At 38.6% G+C, this 21,627-nt stretch overlaps 1 protein-coding gene across 3 annotated transcripts in view; it reads left to right on the forward strand.

The window, feature by feature from the left end:
• The window catches only part of NAA25 (N-alpha-acetyltransferase 25, NatB auxiliary subunit), a 60,862-nt gene that overhangs the window by 29,156 nt on the left and 10,079 nt on the right, over nucleotides 1-21,627 (forward strand). For 2 of the 3 annotated variants that reach the window (XM_059676092.1, XM_059676090.1), the window contains exons 12-21: nucleotides 1,970-2,177; nucleotides 3,013-3,102; nucleotides 6,922-7,102; nucleotides 7,789-7,888; nucleotides 12,294-12,445; nucleotides 13,679-13,804; nucleotides 16,134-16,377; nucleotides 18,471-18,594; nucleotides 19,907-19,972; nucleotides 21,103-21,200. In XM_059676092.1, coding sequence (XP_059532075.1) covers nucleotides 1,970-2,177; nucleotides 3,013-3,102; nucleotides 6,922-7,102; nucleotides 7,789-7,888; nucleotides 12,294-12,445; nucleotides 13,679-13,804; nucleotides 16,134-16,377; nucleotides 18,471-18,594; nucleotides 19,907-19,972; nucleotides 21,103-21,200 — 1,389 coding nt within the window. The remainder of the gene's footprint in view (nucleotides 1-1,969; nucleotides 2,178-3,012; nucleotides 3,103-6,921; nucleotides 7,103-7,788; nucleotides 7,889-12,293; nucleotides 12,446-13,678; nucleotides 13,805-16,133; nucleotides 16,378-18,470; nucleotides 18,595-19,906; nucleotides 19,973-21,102; nucleotides 21,201-21,627) is intronic. The other variant, XM_059676091.1, reaches the window with a different exon arrangement.

Consider the following 21,627-nt stretch of genomic DNA (forward strand, 5'->3'; position numbering starts at 1 on the left):
TAGTGAGAAAAATAACTTTTTAGTAGCCAGAATTCTCTAAAAATAGTGTTTGAATTTCATGTTACTGGAGGGATTTATTAATAAGCATACTATGGAACCATGTGGGAGAGATTCATTCAGTGTTTGTAGCACTTAAAATGTGCTAAGGGCTAAGCTAGGGAACAATTGATCATGTCTTATAGTGCTTACCATCTTGTAAGTTGAAGCATCAAATGATGGGGATGTATTAGAGGAACACTTATATTGTCATCAACTGAGATTCATAAAGGTTTGCCAGTATGAATCTGGTACCAGCCCTTCTGCTTGCTGGTATGTTTGAAAATCCTAGGTTAGTGGTCGGCAAACTGTGGCTCGCGAGCCACATGCGGCTCTTTGGCCTCTTGAGTGTGGCTCTTCCACAAAATACCATGTGCGGGCACGCATGTACAGTGCGATTGAAACTTCGTGGCCCATGCGCAGAAGTCGGTATTTTCTGAAAGAGCCACACTCAAGGCGCCAAAGAGCCGCATGTGGCTTGCGAGCCGCAGTTTGCCAACCACTGCCCTAGGTCATCTCACAGGATCTCATCATAGTGATGTAGTAAGAGGAACCCTCTAGAAATGCTGGAATACTAGCAATGCTAAGGTAGTCATTGTTCTGCGATAACAAAGGATTTAAAGCTGCTGCAATGAGTTGTGTAGTTCTATGTAAATTTTTCATTGAGAGGGGTAATTTTGCTGCCACAACCTTTTAAATGTGGGATTCTGCTGCTCAGCAGTTTGTAAGAGGATTGCAAACTGCCCTGTAAGGTTCAAACTGAGAACTGTTGTCCCAATGAATTAGGAGCCAAATTCTTTTAAAATGGGACTAACCTCTAATTGAAGAAAAAAAAAATAGCATATAGTCAAAGTTGTTAGAATGTCTAATATATTTTATTATTTTATTGCTCATAATTATATTCACATACATACATAATCTATATATACTAGAGGCCTGGTGCACAAAATTCTTGCACGGGGGTGGGGGGGAGGGTTGTTGTTCCCCTCAACCTGGCCTGTGCCCTCTCGCAGTCCGGGAGCCTTCAGGGGATGTCCAACTGCTGGTGGGGAGCGGGCCTAAGCCAGCGGTCGTACATCCTTAGCACTGCCAGAGAGGTAGGAGAGGCTCCCACTACTGCCTGCTGCGCTCGCCAGCCGTGAGCCCGGCTTCTGGCTTCTGGCTGAGTGGCGCTCCCCCTGTGGGAGCACACTGACCACCAGGGCTAGCTTCTGTGTTGAGCATCTACCCCCCTGGTGGTCAGTGCATGTCATAGCTACTGGTCATTCCGCTGTTCGGTCTATTTGCATATTAACCTTTATTATATAGGATAAACGCCAAGCGACCGGAACACCTGAATGACGGGAATGACTGGAATGACCAGTTGCTATGATGCGTGCTGCAGTGGCCAACCAGCCTGATCGGCCCCCCCCAACCTTTTGTGGCCCCTCTCCCCGGCTGGCCTCGCCCCTGATCACCCCCCCGATTGCACCCCCCTATCAGGGGCAGGGCCGGCCAATCTCTCACGTTCTCTCTCCCCTCCTGCCCAGCCCGATGGGCCCCCATTAGGGCGGGCTGGCCGGACCCGACCTGTGCACGAATTCGTGCACCAGGCCTCTAGTCTGTATATAACTTTATAGGTGTGGGGTGTTTGTACATTATATTTAAATATATAATTATTTAGATACCTGATAAAATTAAACATTGACTTTAACTTTAAAATATAATTAATATTATCAATATATCAAATAAAACAATGTATATTTTATTTCATTACTCTATCTTAATAAAATATGGTTTGGTGAATAAAAAATGATATTGTAAAAGGATTTTAATTTTTATTTTTTTCTTGATTGACATCTTTTTCTAGACCATTTCAGAATTTTTTAATTATGGCCTATTGAAAACTAGATCTGTTTTGAGACCTGTCCTCCTTTTTTTTCCCACTCTGCAGTTTATTAATCAGTTACTTGGAGTTGTTCCTTTGTCGACACCAACAGAGGATAAGCTGGCACTGCCTGCTGACATCAGAGCTCTGCAGCAACATTTGTGTGTGGTGCAGCTGACGAGGTTACTAGGCTTGTACCACACGATGGATAAAAATCAGAAATTGAGTGTGGTCCGAGAACTGATGTTAAGATACCAGCATGGACTAGAATTTGGTGAGCAACCTTTCAAAATGTGCAGTTGTTCTCTGATATGCTAAGACTTAGAAGTTAGTTTTGTTTTGTTTTGAATCACAGCATCCTGTTTTAATGAGATTGGCAAGGAGAATATTTTGTTAAGTGGCAAGACTACCCAAATAATAAAGTGCAAAGCCTTTCTAAAGCTTGGCGTTTTATCATTATTATTTTCTTCCACATTTCATGTCTTAAAACTTTAAGGGTAGTTGGCACATAGTATTAAATAAGCTTGGAGTTTTAACTAATTATATTGTCCATATTCTTCCCGATCTGGTGAGCTATCACATTGGGATCATGAATTGCATAGTTTATGATAATTGTCACGTTTTCTGCTTATATGCCTACATAAGTGAACAAAAGGAATGTTGTAAATTGTGAGGTATTTAGAAGTAGAAGATCTTCAGATTGCTAGGTATATGTGATAAAATATCTGATTAGATGATATCAGTATTTCTTTAACAGCATTCTAAAAATTTAGGTGAAGTAATGAGCATAACATGGCTTCCGTTATATATGGCCATGGCTTCTGTGCTTCACCTAAAGCCTTTCAAATCTTGCTGCTTTCCCTGTTGGACCATTTTGTATACCATCTCTGTTCTGGAACCCTTTTGTTCCAGCTGAATCTAGTCTCATCATTTGAATCCTTTGGTTCATGGCTTATATTTTCTTTTGATATTTACCCTGTTCTTCTTATTTCCTTTCCCACCTCTCTCCTCTCCTTCTTATCACTGTTCCTGCTCTAAAAAACTTCTTTGGAGCAGTAATAGTTAAATGAATGAATGTTAAATACACATGATTTTTTCCCCCCCTGTAGGGAAATCCTGTTTGAAAACCGAATTGCAGTTTTCAGACTATTACTGTCTCCTTGCTGTCCATGTGCTTATTGATATATGGAGAGAAACAGGTAAGGAGCAATCATTTCATTTTGATACTACTCTTTTTTTAATTGACTATAAATCCATGGACTAATTACATAATCCAAGAATTTTATTTATGCTTTTAGATTTTTCTTTCTTGCCCTTCTCCAGGGTGCTTCTAGAAGAACCTAAATCTCCATGTATCCCTCTCCCTGCAATCAGGAAAATCTTAAATCAGTGGATATCTGTTCTTTTTTAAAATATTTATGAATAGTGAGTAATGACTGTAGAGAACTTATTACAAAGCTACAATAATTAAAATACAGAGAAACTGATTTAGAGATGGATGTACAGGCCCATGGAATGGAATAGCCCCTTTACTCACGTAAAAAAATTATATATAGCAAAATGATCAGTTCCTTTCCATGTTTGCTTTTATATTCTGCCTAATTCTAATAAAAAATTAAGACATTTTTTCTTGTAAAAAAATTATATACAGGAAAATGCACTCTTTTTGGAATACAGTTCTGGTTAGCCCATTTAAGACAAAAATATAATATACGGTAAAGGATGATTCAGCGAATGGCATTGAGATTGCCTTTTCTTTTGTCTTTTTAATATATTTTTTTATTGATTTCAGAGAGGCAGGGAGAGGAAGAGAAAGGTAGAAACATCAGTGATGAGAGAGATTCATTGATCAGCTGCCTCCTGCACGCCCCCTACTGGCGATCAAGCCTGTAACCCGGGCATGTGCCCTTAACTGGAATCAAACCGGGCACCCTTCAGTCCGCAGACCAACACTCTATCTACTGAGCCAAACCAGCTTGGTCTGAGATTGCCTTTTCTTGAGGTTGCCTCCCCCTAACATTTTCTCTTATTAGCAGTTTTTAGGAAAAAATAACTTCAGATACTATTGCATATTATTTACTAGAATAAACTATAGAAGAAACAAAGGGCTGGGGAGGAAGTGGTGTGCAAGATAGGCACAACCCCTGCCCTCATGGATCATTTCACAAAGTACTCAGTTTTGATACTGTTATCCTCATGCTTAAAATTCTCCAGAGATGCCCTATTTTCGGGAGGATAAAGGCCAGCCTTTTAGAGTAATTTACAATGCCTTTTTAAAATCCAGCTTCTGCCTGCATCTCCAGATTCTTATGTACGTACAGTCCTGAATCTACTGTGGGTTTTTTTGAACATCGTATTGCCTCTCTTAGAAAAAACTTTCTTACCTCCTTCCTCTAACTTCTACTCAGACAATACTTCTGACAAGATGGTCTTTATTTCACCCACTGCCTCACTGTGGATTTCATGCCTCTTCAGAACTTTTTATAGGACATTATATGTACCCATATGATAGTATTTGTTACACTGTATTATACTGGGATTGAAGGTTAAATCATCTTAATTAGAGTATTTGTTATCTAAACCCCAGATTCATGAGGTTGCATAGGGCTGTAAAAGTCACCCTAATGTAAAAATCATTGATGAACTATTTACTTAGCAAATTTGTCCCTGCTCGAATACCTTGCCCCACTTACCTCTAACATGCAGTCTTGCTCATACTGACTATGGCTTTGTTAATTTCTTGTTTTTTTTATGAAAAGATATCTAGCCATCTAATAGTAACAGCTAACATTTGTTGGTCATCAGGCACTTAAAATATTACACATGAATTAGCTAATATAAACCTCAAAATAATGCAGTTAAGGTTGTTACAGTTTTACAGATGCGGGAAATACAGGGCAGAGAGAAATAAGTTAGGTAAGTTGTCCAAAGTCATACAGTGCAAGTGCATGGGAAATTGCAGATATTATAAAGATACAAGTTTTTTAAAAATATATTTTTATTAATTTCATAGAGGAAGAGAGAGAGAAATAGATGAGAGATAGAAACATCAATGATGAAAGAGAGTCATTGATTGGCTGCCTCCTGCATGCCCCCTACTGGGGATTGGGCCTGCAACCTGGGCATGTGCCCCTGACTGGAATCGACCCAGGACCCTTCAGTCCGCAGGCCGATGCTCTAACCACTGAGCAAAGCCAGCTAGGGCCAAGTTTTTTTTTTAAAGTCAGTGAAAGTGATGTTGAAGTGCTCCAATCATAGGCATAGTCATTATTCATGGAGGATCTGGCAGAAAATGGAAATCTATAGAAAATTGGTAAGGATGTTGAAAAAGAATGATTTGAATATGAAAGGATTTAAGAAGATTGTTTTAGGAAATGGGTGATGCTCTCAAATGTTTTTGCAAAATGGCATTTCTTTATAGTTAGGCTGCAAAAATAAAAGGGGCAGTGAAGAATGCCATTTCTCCCTCCGTTTTATTGATATATAGTTGATACATTGTATTACTTTAAGGTATACAGTATGATGATTTGACATATGTATAGATTGTGAAATGATTGCCACAATAAGTTTAGTTAACATCTATCCCACACAGCTATAACATTTTTCTTACTAAGTCTACTCTCTTAGCAACTTTCAAATGCACGATATAGTATTAACTATAATTACTATGCTGTACATTATGTCCCCAGATATTATGTCATTTTGTTATATTATAAAATTTTGTTAGAAAAATTTTGTCCCTCAAAAAAACCTCATCAGTCTTTGATGCTTTTTTTGACTTGGTAAGAATTTGTGTACAGTTGTAGTTATATCCTAAAATTTGCAAAATAAAATGATACATGTTTTTATAATATTTGGTTCAATAGTTCAGAAAGAAGTATGAAATGAAATCTTTTTTTTTTTTGCTATTTACTTTGAAATTTTGTTTCTATTTTAAAGAGATCTTTAAGAAGATTCCCCCCCCCCCCATACTAGTTATCCTTGAACAGCTAGAATTTCTTAAAATTTTTTGTTCTCTATAATTGTTCAACTCTCTCTCTTTTTTTTTATTGGAGTAATTTGTTTTTAAATATATATACTAGAGGCCTGGTGCATGAAATTCATGCACTTGGGGGGCAGGGGTCCCTCAGCCTGGCCTACGCCCTCTCTCTCACAGTCCGGGAGCCCTTGGGGGATGTCTGACTGATGGCTTAGGGGAGTGGTCCTAAGCCAGCAGTTGGACATCTTTAGCACTGCCATGGAGGCAGGAGAGGCTCCTGCCATCGCCGCTGTGCTTGCCAACCCTGAGCCCGGCTCAGGGCTTCTGTGTTGAGCGTCTGCCCCCTGGTGGTCAGTCTGCGTCATATCGACTGGTCGTTCCGCCGTTCAGTCAATTTGCATATTAGGCTTTTATTATATAGGATATTGATTTCAGAGAGGAAGGGAGAGGGAGAGATAGATAGAAGCATCAATGATGAGAATCATTGATCAGCTGCCTCCTGCACGCCCCTACTGGGGACTGATCCCTTAATCTTTAATACTATAGTTACATGTGAACTTCTGAGTTTTGGTGGCTCAAAATGTGTATCACTTTATTTTGATTATGAATGAGCAATTTTTTTCAAATCTTATTTGATATCCTATTGGTAGAGTTACAATAAAAGAAACAATGACGTTTAGAGAAAGCATCTGGGTCTTGTAGAGAAAAAACTGAACTGGGAAGGTTGGTGACACCAGTTCTTCAAAGTTAGTCTCTTCTCGGAATCTAGGATTCCCTGAGATTCCATAACTTCCCTCTACAAGTCCTGGCAGCTTAAAAGTTTGTGTCAGTTTTATAGATGCATATTTAAGAATTGAGGTACCTATTCAGGGAAACCCCCTGTTTTGCTTATAGGTATGTATCTAAAATTTCTTCTCTGCCATCTAAACTCATTCTTAGAATAATTAGGGGAGGTGATGATGTCAGCAATTTTTTGTTTTTGAGAACCCTATATTTGCTGTCAAGATCTGTGGGTAACGCTATTATATTTTGGTTCTAGGTGACGAGACTGCTGTGTGGCAGGCCTTGACTTCGCTGGAAGAGGGATTAATCCATAGCCCTTCCAATGCTCAATTCAAATTGCTGCTCGTTCGAATCTACTGTATGCTGGGAGCATTTGAACCTGTGTTGGATCTGTACTCCAGCCTTGATGCTAAGCATATCCAGCATGATACCATTGGGTTGGTAGTATATACTCTGAATAATGAGCAGTCAGGAACACCAGTGTGGGGCTCTGACATATGAAACATTTTGATTTTAGCAGCAAAGTTGTTCCTGGTATTAAGCTTTTTAGATGAAATAATCACATATCATGACTCATTGAAAAACAGTAAGATTTATATTTGCCAGCATTATGTAGTAATGTTAAAAATTGCATAGTTTAGAAATGGTAAGAAAGTTTTTCTTAGAGACAACAAATGGCTATATACTTTGAACCCTTTTTCTTAGCATACATGGTTTTGAAATCTTTACTTTTGGCTTGGACTTGAGGTTGACACCTGTACTTCATTTGTTTTCCTCAGAGATTCTTTGAATTTGCGTTGGAATTATTCTTTGCGATGAATTGGAGTATTTTCTATTCCCTGTAGAGCTGTTTCAGGAAGATAGTATTCTGTTCTTTCATAATCTGTGCTCCATTAATTATCTGAGTATAAGAAAGCATGGCATTGAACTTTAGAGCTTCCCCAAAACTGAATTAACTTTGTTCTTTTTAAAAATTTGATTCTGTAAATTAGATTTCTGTTGCAAGATGTTTTAAATTTTCCATATGCTTAACTATTTCTCTGCCAAAATAATTTGAAGTATAGTATATGATATTATAGGTGGGTAAGTATAACATGTTTTTTTCTCTTTCTTTCCAATCTAGTTATCTTTTGACCCGATACGCTGAATCCCTAGGTCAGTATGCTGCTGCATCCCAATCCTGTAACTTCGCACTCAGGTTTTTCCACTCCAACCAGAAAGATGTAAGTGAAAAAAAAAATTTTTTTATGGTCTTGCCTGTGGAATGCACATGATTCAAAGAGCATCTTCCCGTGTCACAGGTACACTTAAGGTGTATCTTGCTGTACTTGCAAGTGCCTGTATGCCATAGCTTACTGGCCAAGGCTGATGGGTATAGTTGAAATTATTTGTGGTTGATAGAATCCATACAAAGGTGTTAAAACTGGGTATTAACAGAATAGGAAGTTTTATGCCTCTTAGGTCGGTCTTTTAATCTCTAAGAGACTTTTTCCAAGGACATGAGAAGCTGTGTAAGATTCTGCGATAGCAGCTGCTCTCTGTTACCTTGATTTATTTCTGAAGTCTATAACCACTGTGCTCTTTGTCAACAGCAAGCGCACTTAACGTTTTCTTAGAATTATAAAATTGACCAATTGAAGGTCATTTCAGCAATGAATAAGATAGAGCTTTTATGTGCCATAATGAAAGGATGGGATTTGCACCATATTTTTCATTGCAAGCAGACTTGGTCTCCACTTGTCAGTTAAGCAGTAGTTTTTATGGAAAAGCCATATATATGGTTTCTACTCAGTTGACCAACTATGCAAAACTACCCAGGAAGATGTGTGAAGCTAAGGCATGTCTTCTAGGTCACTGCCGACTGGTTCTCATGTGCTTCCAAGACTCATTGCCTGGAATTGGGCCATTCCAGATATCTGCCCGTAGCTCTCCATTTTCTGGTCTAATAGCAACCAAGAAACTGGGCCAGCAAGCTGGTTTCTGGGTTTCTTCATGACAAACATTCATGAGGATTTTTAAAAAATGTTTTGTAACTATAACAGCTTTGGCTAATCTATCTGCTATCTAATTCTTTAAGGGTGTAGTCAATAGGTTTGTTGTTCTCAGCTTGTAATAATTATATCCTGACAAGTTTCAGGGCATGGCCTGAAGGACTGGTATGCTTCATTTACTGGCTTTTAAGCCCTATTTTCCTCGCCTTTGACCTCTTTCCCCCACAGTTGTTGGTATCTCTGTTCAGACCTCATTTTGTGCCATAGCTCCTGACCAGGGAGAGAGTGAAGGAGGCATCAGCATTTGAACATATTGCTCAGAAGGTGCTGGCCTGGCTTAGAGGTCAGGGAGTATCTTTTGGACCTTGGATTTCTAAAATTTCTTAGCATGAGTGGGCAGTTATAAATCTCTTGAGTTTTCACTGTGCATTCAATTATCTGTGCTTTGCCTTCTGTTTTCAAGTAGTTCTACTAACACAAAAGAAAAAACTGTTCCTTAAATCTCATTCTAGCTTTCATTTCTATATTTTAAGGAAGAGGCTAATTAAACATTTGATTTACTGAAGAATTCTTTTCAAAGTTTGTTTCTCAGATAGTTTTGAAGTGGGAGTTGGGGTAAATAAGGGGTTAGTTCAAGCCTGGTGGCTGGTTTTACTTGTTTCCAGTCATTTAACATTCTTAAAGAGCCATGTTGTTCATGACTTGGCCAACAGAGATACATTATTCACCCTATAGTTAAGCTTTAATTATTCCCCCACAAAAATTGTGTCTGAAGAGTTGTTTTGAACACACACACCAAATAAAAGTATTGTAGTAGGGCAAGGAGATCCCCAGGAGCGATTAGAGAGGACATGTTGTCTCTAACGTGGCTTTTTGTATCTTTGGTGTTTTGCTGATGGCTGTATGTGGCAGGAGTGACAATTCATCTCAATGCTTGTAATGCTGAACCTAATAAAATTATAGTGTTTTATTGATCTGGAACTAGGATGTTCTACTTGACACATTTGTTTTTATTACTACTAACTGGGAAGACAGAGCTTACTTAATTATATTAGGTAGATAATCTTTGGGGATTGTGGAGGCAAAAGCAAACACAGTATAGCAAGGAAAACACACCTTAAACCTTAGTGCCTAGCCCCAGTCCCCAAATATGAAAATGGAGACTGGTGTGGACTGTTTCTTGTAGGAATTTGAGGCTGAGAAAGATCACGGTTGTAGTGTTGGTACTATATGTGTTAAATCTTCTGGGGTAGTATTAGAAATATCTCTCTGGAAACAAAAACTCTACGCTCTATGTCTTTTATTCTTGGTAGTTTTTAGTGTTCCCATTTGGTGTTTCCTTGAGTGACTGATGTATTTCAATTCCCAACTAGCTCTTTGAAAGAACACTTTTACTCCTAAATGGAAAATCTGGTTTTCTGCTTTTTAAGGCTTTGTGCTGTGGAATCAAAAGTTATATTTGGAAGGTCTGCACAGGAATTTTCTGTCTGAGAAGGTGATTGTCTGCCGTCATTATTGCTTGTGAATAGATTTTTACAATGTGAGAATTAGTGCTAGATTTTCATATCTTTGTAAGTTACTTATATATTTATACTTTAAAAATTTCCCTTTAAAAGTCTTTATTTTAGGTATCCATAGAAGTTATTATTCAGGGGTTTGATGTCCATGTATTATGCAAATTTTTAGTTACCAGGGTTCATTTCAGGAATCCGAATGGGATCTAAATAGCTTCAGTGGTTCATACATGAATAGAAATAGGTACGGACAACATTCTCTGATATTCAGAAGTCTTTAAAGTGCCGGTGGCTTCCAGTTTTGCCTGCAGTTCTAATGGCAGGGGGTGTCTTCAAATTGTAGTCCTTTCCCGGCTTTTGTCCTATTGGTAGCTGCTCGAGCCCTTTTCTAGTTCTGCAGTGACAGTTTACCGCAGCATTAAAGGAGGACTATCGTCAAAAGAGCAACTAGAGAACTAGAATTAAAGGACTACATTCCCTCTTTGTTGCCCCCTATTTTCTCTTTTTAAAGCTGTTGCCTTTTTCTAAAGTGGTAGTACATGGACCACTTCAAATTAAAACTGCTTCTACACTCAGTAAGGCTGGGTTCTTTCTTTTAAACATATCATATTTTGGATCTGTAATTGATAAATTTGATTGGAATCACCAAAGTCATATTTTATCCTGATTAATTTCTGGATCATATGTTCCTAACCAGCTATTTTTTTTTTTTTTCAACTTCTAAGTTCCTATTGCAAGGGCTGCTGGTAAACCTTGCTGTTTTCCAAGCCAAGTGGCCATCGGATAGGCATGTATTTAGAGTGTCCTGGCCTCTTCTTATAGGGCCTATCACTGTCCTTTAATCAGGCTCGATTAGAAGGTACACTTGAGCTTTTTCAGATAGTCCTTCTTTAAACCTGCAGGATCACAAGTAATCTTTTTAATTTTCTTGTGTCCGTCCGTCTTTAATTTCTCCAGATACTGCAGGCAAACAGCTCGCCGAGGTGTCCCATGGGGGTTTAAAAGCCGCATCGAATGCAGTTGAATTAGCGCCCGTGGCGCAATCCCGCGGCCTGAAATGAACCCTGCGAGGCTGTGTATCAGAGGGTATGTTGTGAACTATTGGCCTATTTTCCTATTGGGCAGATAATTGGAACGTTATGGAGATGGGGGTGAAGCTGATTGAGGTTATGCCAAACAGACTGGAAAGGATCTAGAAAGGATTTTTTAGGGTAGACATCAGCTTTGAACTTCACACTTTCCTTGGTCCAAAGGGGTGCCCTCCTGACTTCTAATCCTGATGGCATAGGTCCACCTATGAAATGTTCTTCCTTGAGATTTTGTTCTGTTGTGCCAGAATTTCTGTTGAGAATTCTTTATCTTGCCTCTGTTTACAATGTTTCATCTGTAAATGTATTAATCTAAATTAAATCAGATGTGGTGAGTGTTCCTTCACTTACTTGTTTATGGAATTTTCCAGCAAAGGTCTTAGGTAGTTTGGATGGACAAGTAGTCTGGTTCTTGAAGTCTTTCTGTTCTCAGAACAGATTATGACATGAGTTTTTTAGGTCTTTTGTTTGGCGCCTTATTTCTATCCTGATATAATACATGTCCTATGTTTGTGATATTGTATTTAGAAATAAATAAAACCAAGGAGCAGCCTTTTTTTTCCTGAAGGAGAGTGATTTTTTGGGGGTGGTGTTGGTAGGGTGGTTATATTATTCTAGTGTTTTGGAACCTTTGTATAAAACAGTTTGTCTTAGATGCAGAAAAACATGGAGTAATATCCCTTCCACAATGGCACAGACCAACTTTTTGACTGATTTGGTGTAACAAACCTCCAGTCCTATTGAATTGAAAGACAAAATTGCTAAGAAAAAGTTTGTATGGTGGCAGCAGCAGCTGGGTATTACCAGTGATAATATTAGTAAAGAAGACATTTGACTCTGGTATAGGAAAGAAGGAAAATAATGTTTTAAAAAGTCGATAGTCTCCTTGGTGACCAAGGCCTTTAAAGAGTAGATTCAACATCTTAATTTTAGTTTGAGGGTTTGTTGTTTTTTTTAAAATTTTGGCTGGCAATGTTTGCCTTCATTGTCTGACCTGTGAAATATTTATACCAAGGTAATGTCTTTCCTTCCCAGACCTCAGAATATATTATTCAAGCTTACAAATATGGTGCATTTGAGAAGATCCCAGAGTTTATCGCTTTTAGGAACAGGCTGAATAATTCTCTTCATTTTGCACAAGTCCGTACTGAACGGATGTTGTTAGACCTTCTACTTGAAGCAAATATGTAAGTACTAGAGGCCCGGTGCCTGAACTCATATATGAGTGGGGTCCCTCGGGGTGGCCTGTGGGGATTGGGCCCCTGCTTGTGCCCCCAGCCTCGCAGCCCTGCAGCCCCACCTGGCACCCCGCCGTGGCCTGGTGCTGCCCCCTCACCTGCTCCACCATCCCGCCTGTGGGGTGAGGGGTGATTGATTGGGACCAGGTCCCCCGCCTGGCTCCTTCAGGGCCTGGGAACTGTGCGGAGCGCCCCGCCCGCCCCCCCCCCGCCCCCCCCGCCCCCCCCCCCGCAGTCTGTGGGGCGATCGGCGGGGCAATTGGGCCATTGCTTGCACCCAATTGGCCTGGCACCGCCTGCTCACCTGCTCTACCATCCTGCTGCAGTCCTGCTCTCATTGGGGCCCATTGGGGCTGGCAGCACCTCTACTGCTGCCAGCTCTGCATCGCCGACGCCTGCCACGTTCCACACCGCCCCCTGGTGGTCAGAGCACGTCATAGCGAGTGGTCAAGCTCCCAGTCGAACAGTTTGCATATAAGGCTTTTATTATATAGAATTCCATAAGAGCTACAAAGGAACTAAGGGATAAGATCAAATGCTGAGAGCCTTTAATGGGCTCATGGGTGACATTAACAGGTTTAAGCTAAGGAAAAATGGGGGGAAAGGAGAAAATAGAAGGGGATGCAGGGAAGAAAGGGGAAGAGAACTTGATATATGTCATGAGAATGAGAGTACTGCCAGCTTCCATACAGAAGCCAGCTAGGCTCTGGGCGATATTGTGTTTATAAGGATCCCTGCACACATGGGATTTCAGGGATCCACTTTGTTTTGGTTGGGATTCCAGACTCAGGCTGGCATGATCTGTGCTTGGTTCTCTTTCACCTTCTATGAGCCTTTACTACTACTACTTTTTTAAAATATATTTTTATCTACTTCAGAGAGGGAAGGAGAATGAGAGGTAGAAAAATCAATGAGAATCATTGATCGACTGCCTCCTGCATGCCCCCTATAGGGGATTGAGCCCGAAATCCTGGCACGTGCCCTTGATTGGAGTCGAACCCAGGACCTTTCAGTTCGCAGGCTGATGCTATATCCACTGAGCCAAACGAGCTAGGGCGAGCCTTTACTTCTTAGTAGAAATCCTTCCCCCCTTCCTTTCTAATAAAACAAAGTCCTAGCTAATATGTTTTGATGGCTGGTTTATAACTTCAATAATACATAAATATATTTTATATACCACAGATCAATCAGCTTAGCAGAAAGTATAAAGTCGATGAATCTTCGGCCAGAAGAAGACGACATTCCATGGGAAGCCTTGCGAGACAACAGAGACTTAAATGTTTTCTTCAGCTGGGATCCAAAAGATAGGTAACTGGAAGTAACCCCCCCCCCCCCGGCAATTTATTTTTAAAGAATTAGAATGAATCTAAGAATTGGTTTTTTTTTTTTAAACCTTTTTACACAAATATAATAATATGTTTATTGTAGGGATCAGAAAATATAGGTAAACCAAAGAAAGAAAATAAATCTCACCCCTATATTGGGATTAAAAGTTAGGTCCTTCACAGCATCTGTGCAAACAGACTCCAGATAGATTAAAGATTATGTTAATTTATATTTTCTAATTAGAAATTCTAGAAGAAAATATAAAATAAAATAAAAATGGTTAGGGAAAGCCTTTCTTAGCATTACATCAAATCTGGAAACAAAAGATTTAACCTTTGTAAATATTAGCCCTCTATACAGAAGTAAATTTGTTAACAAGTTCTAAGGATATGTGGTAAGTTGGTAAGTTTCTTCATATATATATCAGTTTATCAGAAAGTATAAAATATATATATGTGTGTGTGTGTGTGTATATATATATATATATACATATATATATATATTTGTTAATCCTCACCTGAGGATATTTTTTTCCATTGAGTTTTTTTAGAGAGAGTGGAAGGGATGGGGGAGGGGCAGAGAGAGAGAGAGGAGGGAGAGAGTATGAAACACCTATGTGAGACATACACATCGATTGGCTGCTTTCTGCATGCACCCTGCCTGAGGCCTGGGATAGAACCTGCAAACCATGACCCTCTGGTGTGTTGGCCAATGCTTTAATCACTAGATCATGAAGATCAGGGCTCTTTATATATATTAATAGGCTTCATATATAGAGAGAACTAAGAAGAAGATAACTAAAAAACTAATTGGGTAAATGGCTTAACAGGAAATTCAAAGAAATGTATCTTACAGCAGTAAAAATATTTTTAAAAAATATATTTTATTGATTTTTTACAGAGAGGAAGGGAGAGGGATAGAGAGTTAGAAACATCGCTTAGAGAGAAGCATCGATCAGCTGCCTCCTGCACACCCCCCTACTCGGGGTGTGCCTGCAACCAAGGTACATGCCCTTGACTGGAATCAAACCCGGGACTCTTCAGTCCCCAGGCTGACGCTCCATCCAGTGAGCCAAACTGGCGAGGGCCAGCAGTAAAAATATTTTAACCTGTCGGATAAAGATAAAAAGGATTAATACTGTGCTCAGCAAGGTGGTGGGGAAAATCGTTTTTGTACGTTTACATGGGGGTGAAACTTTATATAACTTTCCCTAACCAGAAATTTTAGTGATGTGTATATGTATCAAGATTGAAAAATCCATATACTATTTAGTTCAGCAGATGTGCTTCTAGGAAAGTGGAACCTAAGGAAATAGGTTGTGCAGAGATATGTCTATGAGGTAGTTCTAAATATACTGTGACTTGGGGATTGCCAAGAACACATTTAGTGATTTGCAAGGACTCATGGGACTCAACATATCCTTGTTCTCACGGCTAAAGTTTATTATAATAAAAGGATACATCACAGGATCAGCAAGGGAAAAACATACAGGTGGAATCTGGAGAATTCCATGAACAGACTTCCAATGTCCTCTCCCTCCTGGGAGGTGCCCTATCACACACGCTCCTTTCTCTAGCCACGGAAAATACAGTATTGAGTGTGCAATGTTTCTGCTTAGAGAAGCCCATTAGAGAGTTGGTGCCCAAGTGCTTTGTGTAGCATGTACCAACATTCTAGACTCCCAGAAGGAAAACAGGTGTTCACCATAAACAATAGGCTTATACAGTCTAGGCACAGTGAGCCACTCTTGTCATTTAGAGAATGGTTGGAGTACCAAGTTTCCAGACATCAGCCTAGAGCTACCCTTACAAGCAGGCTCTTCTAAATTAACAGCCTCAGGCTTGCTATGTTAATCTTTTCTACACATTCTATTATTAAAAGATGCAGTTTGGAAAATAGTATGAATACTGTGAACCTGTATTATTTGCTTAAAGTAAATTGTATAAATACTTTTAGTTGCATACTTTGAGTACCCCTGTATTGCAAAAATCTGAAATCTATAAGTTTGTTAATATGGTGGATGCTTGGTTATCAGGGCATTTTTCTTCTCCTTTTTACTTTTCTGTCATTTGAATTGTATTATCAGAAAAGTCTCAGTTAAGGGGAAAATAACCTGTTAGGTAGGTTGTCATTCCCATTTATGGATACCTAAATGGGGACTTGGATGATTTTGGTTTGTCTAAGATCATTCAGCTAGTAAATGAAAGCTGGGACCACTCAAAGGCATCTTGTCTGATGAAAGTTAACTTTGAAAGATTTAAAGGCAACGAACATATTTAGTAAAAGGGATGGTTTGGGGATTTTTTTAAAGGGATGTTTCTGAAGAGCATAAGAAACTTTCCTTGGAGGAGGAGACCATGTGGTTAAGAATCCGTTCCTTAACATTGAGGCTGATCAGTGGACTCCCAAGTCTTAACCACCCTGTGGAACCAAAGAACTCGGAGAAGACCACTGAGAACGGTGTAGCCTCCAGGGTTGATATTCTTCGTTTGCTCCTTCAACAGCTGGAGTTGGCCCTGGAGACAGGAAAGCGATTTATTGAGAAGGAAATTCAGGTATATACTATCGAAGCTTCAGTAATTTATGACTATCTTTTTAATAATATGAATTTGGGTGGGTGAATCGTAAGAAACAGAATTTTGTCCCAGTTTATGACATTTGTAGGAAAAAGGCAAATATTACAAACTTGGGGGATTGTAGAGGCTGTCTCAATATCCAAACTGGAAAGTGAGGAAAAGCAAAATAGCTTTTTTTGGTGATAGTAAATTATTTTCTAATCCTCACCCGAGGACACATTCATTTATATTTAGAGAGAAGGGAGAAGGAGGGCAAGAGAGACAGAGACAGACAGACATCAATGTGAGAGAGAAATATCTATGGGTTGCCTCCCCTATGGGCCCTGACCAAGGATAGACTCTGCCATCTAGTAGATATGTGCCCTGATCAGGAATCGAACCCTTTCAGTGTATGGGACAATGCTCCAACCAACTGAGCCACACTGGGCCACACTGGCCAGGGCTGTGATGGCAAATTTTTTAAAAAAATATTTTTATTGATTTTAGAGAGGAAGGGAGAGGGAGAAGGAGAGAGAAACATCAATGATGAGAGAGAATCATTGATTGGCTGCCTCCTGCACGACCCCTACTGGGAATCGAGCTTGCAATCCGGGCATGTGCCCTGACTGGGAATCGAACCCTGACCTTCTGGTTCATAGGTTGATGTTCAACCACTGAGCCACGCCAGCCCGGCAGTGTGATGACACATTTTTAATAGCTATCTATTTTCTCTATAATGATATAGTTGTTATCACAGTCCCCTTTTACTCCTGGTTATGCTTTCCACAGGTATGGTTGGTTACCTGCAGTCAAACACAGTCTGAAAATATTAAATGGAAATTTCTAGAAATAAACAACTTATAAATTTTAAATTGCTTGCTGTTTTGAGAAGCACACTCACACTGTCCTGCTCCATCCCGCTCCATCCTACCTGGAATGTGAATCATCCCCTTTGTCCAGCATTTCCACACTGTATACACTACCTGCCCTTTAGTCACTTAGTAGCTGCCTTGGTTATCAGGGTATTGCACTGCTTGTTTTTTCTGTTTTTTGTTTTTGTTTGTTTTAATGTATTTTATTGATTTTTTACAGAGAGGAAGGGAGAGAGATAGAGAGTTAGAAACATCGATGAGAGCGAAACAGCGATCAACTGCCTCCTGCACATCTCCCGCTGGGGATGTGCCCACAACCCAGGTACATGCCCTTGACCGGAATGGAACCTGGGACCTTTCAGTCCGCAGGCCAACGCTCTATCCACTGAGCCAAACCGGTTTTGGCTGCACTGCTTGTTTTTAAGTCACCCTTATTTTACTTAATAGTCCCAAAGCACAGAGTAGTGATGCTGGCAATTTGGAAATGCCAAAAAGAAGCCATAAAGTGCTTCCTTTTAAGTGAAAAGATAAAAGTTCACAATTTAATAAGGAAAGAAAAAAAATCTTATGCTGAGGTTGCTAAGATCTACAGTAAGAACCAATATTCCATCCATAAAATTGTGAAGAAAAAAAAGAAATTTATGGTATTTTTCTGTTGCACCTCAGATTGCAAAAGTTATGTCCACAGTGTGTGGTAAGTGCTTAGTTAAAGTAGAAAAGGCTTAAATTTATGGGTGGAAGACATAAGCAAAATACATGTTTTTGTGTGTGTGTGTGTGTTTTTTTTTAATGCAAAATACATGTTTTGATTGCTGGCAATGTGTTGCTCCCAAAAGCACTGATCTTATACTAAGACTTAAGCAAGGAGTTCCTTAAAACAAGTGACCACATTCACTTAACTTTCATTATGTTATATTGTTATAATTTTTCTATTTTATTTTAGTTACTAATCTCTTGTCTGACTAATAATTAAACTTTATCATAGGTATGTATGTATAGGAAAAAAATAGTATATGCAGGGTTTGATAGTATCAGGCATCCACTGGGCCCTTGGAATGTATTCCCTGTGGATAAAGAGGCCGGGGGGAGGGGGGGGTTACCATAGTTTACTGATCAGTGGTTTGTAACTTAATCACTAAGATAGATTTTTATCCATTAGTTACAGCCATTTCTTATTTTATATGAATTTAAAGAACATCACTTTATCCCTTTCTTTTTCAGTATCCTTTCCTTGGTCCTGTGCCTACCAGAATGGGTGGATTCCTTAATTCTGGCTGTTCTCAGTGTCAGACCAGTTCTTTTTATCTTGTTTGTGATATTTATGAGCTGGATACCAATGGTTTAGGTAAGTGTATGCATGAGTCTATTTATGGGTCTTTGTCATTGCAACATTGCACTTAGTAAATACGACAGAATATCTATAACTCACTATTTGGACAAATTTAAAGGAGATGGAAGCTGGAAGCTGTTCTGGAAATTTCTGGCTTACAGGGAAGTACATTCAAAGGTTATAAAGTAATATTTTAGAAGTTTAAGTCCTTTCCATATTTGAAATCTTATTAAGTTCAAAAGCTGAATAAATTCTTGATTTGTTACACTGTTTTTAGATTTCAGATTGAATTCTTTATTTAAAAATGAAGCCCTTAGCCCTGGCTGGTGTGGTTTAGTTGGTTGGGCATCATCCTGTGCACTAGGAGGTTACCTATTAGATTCCCAATCATGGGCATATCCCTGGGTGTGGGCTCAATCCCTGGTGGGGGCGTACAAGAGACAACTGATCAATGTTGCATTCTCACATGGTGTTTCTCTCTCTTTCTCCCTCTCCCTTTTCTCTTTAAAAATGGATAAATTATTGTATATGTATGTGTGTGTGTGTGTGTATATATATATATATGTATACACACACACACATAAATAAAATGATTTCAGAGAGGAAGGGAGAGAAATAGATACATCATTGGTGAGAGAATCATTGATAAGGCTGCCTCCCTGCATAACCTACACTGGGGATCGAGCTTGCAACCTGGGCATGTGCCCTTGAGTGGGAATGGAACCGTGACCTCCTGGTTCATAGGTTGCCGGCTACACAATAAACTATTCTTTAAAAAAAAAAAAAGAAATTTTCAACTTTGTGGAGAAAAGTTTCTTTCTAAGCTCTAAAACCAGTGAGAATCACAAATATTCTATAGGCTGTGGTGTTTTTTTTTCCTTCTGAATCATAAGGTTTGTACTTCCTGTCCTGTCATTTGGAGTATTTGAAACACATAGATTTCTAGTGTTTAATAAGGAAAGAAAAAAATTCTTATGCTGAGGTTGCTAAGATCTACAGTAAGAACCAATATTCCATCCATAAAATTGTGAAGAAAAAAAAGAAATTTGTGGTATTTTTCTGTTGCACCTCAAATTGCAAAAGTTATGTCCACAGTGTGTGGTAAGTTCTTAGTTAAGGTAGAAAAGGCTTAAATTTATGGGTGGAAGACATAAGCAAAATACATTTCCTTTATCTTTTCTCAGTTTTTCTTTTCTTTTCCTTTCATTTGTCTCTGTCTCTCTGTCTCTTAAGAGAAAAGAATGTCTTTGCCTACATGTGGCTTACAGGTATTGAGCTTGCGGGAAAAAAAAAAAAATGAATGTTTTTCATTGTTTTTCAATTTTAGAGGATACAGTAGAGATCCAGGAGCGAGTAGAGAATATTCTTAAGTCTTTACTAGAACAGTTAAAAGGTAAGCGTTCTTACTGTGTGTCCCCTTTTGTACCTGATTGTCTGATAATAGCTCATTTTTTTAAAGTTAGAACTTGCAAGAGGATTTGAAAGTAATGCATACTTTTGATATGTTTAAGATGTGCTTTTAACTTTAAAAGGTTTTATTACAAAAGCCATAGATACCTATTATATAAATAGTACACAGCTATGTATGGTCTTTCTCCTGTTGCCAGCCCCATTCCCTCAGAGTAAGAACTGTTGACACTTTGAAGCCTGTACGCCTAGAAACCACCCAAACTGCCCATACATGTGTATATGGAAATACATAGTAGTAATTGTCTTTAACATATGAAAAGTATAACGTATGCTTTTCTGACTATAATTTGATATTTTGGATATCTTACCATTTCAGTTACATGTACACTCCATTCATTTTAATGACTGCATAATATTCCACGGTGTTTTTTTTTAAATCATTGTACCAAATTTGTTTATGCTTCCCTCCATCGAATACATAATATACACTTGAGTTATTTGTAGTAGTATTTATAAACAGCATATATATAACAATGCTGAAATGAACATCTTGAAACACAAGTGTTTGGATACTTACTGAGTATTTTCTTGTGATTAAATTCCTAGAAATGGGATTATTTGGTAAAAGGATATACATAAGCATTTTAAATCTATAAGGGACTTTCTCCTCAGGATTCTAAATAGTTTTTAATTTTATTGCCCAAATGAAGAATGAGAATTAAAAGATGATCAAGATTATAAGAATTAAATGTGGTATTTGTTATGAAGGTGCATCTCTACCATGCCCTTAATGGCACAAGTTCTTCTAAATTATTCACTGGGAATCTTAATTTTATTGAGCCAATGGCCTATTTGTGAAAAGGCTCAGACACTAGAATATGTAATTTATAAAGCCACCTTTTATATTTTAAAGACAATAGAGCAATAGTCATGTGGCTTTTAAAAGAGCTTAACATAGATATTCTTTGATATTTGGTTTATTGTGTGTGGATGGGAGGCTTTCTTGATTAAGCTTTAATATTTGTTTATTCTCTAGTAGATTGTACATTGTTTTCCTAAGAATAACATGAAACAAGGGCTGAATAAAACCATGAAATATTTTTCTGTTTTTAGATGTCTTCAGTAAATGTAAAGGTGATCTATTAGAAATTAAAGATGGTAACTTGAAAACACACCCTACTCTTTTAGAAAATCTAGTCTTCTTTGTTGAGGTATGTTTTGTTTTTTTCCTAAAAAACTAGATTGTTCTCTATTGTCTGAAGGATTAATTTTTCAAAAATGAACAGATAATAGGCACCCGAGACCTGTAATTTAATCCCTCACCCCTGCCTTTTGTTAATTGAAAAACAATGGACTCATCTTGAAAGATTTCTGATCCACTCCAAATCTAGCTGTTTTCTGTTCATTTTCCTTGTTGACTCAGCTATTATGTAGTTTAAATTAATTCCTCCAGCTTCTTTTATTTGTCGGGCTGTTCTCTAATTACTGAGATTCTGCATTATGAAGGATGATCCAGGAGCTGGTATATCAAAACTCTCCTTCTTTTAGCTGAGAGGATGATGTATCACAAACACTGATAACATCTTTTCTGTAATTTCTGTGGCATTTTTATTTTATTTTCTCCTACTAGTCTGTAAA

The sequence above is a fragment of the Myotis daubentonii genome, chromosome 19 (assembly GCF_963259705.1).
Source record: "Myotis daubentonii chromosome 19, mMyoDau2.1, whole genome shotgun sequence".
In the NCBI taxonomy this organism is placed as follows: Eukaryota; Metazoa; Chordata; class Mammalia; order Chiroptera; family Vespertilionidae; genus Myotis; species Myotis daubentonii.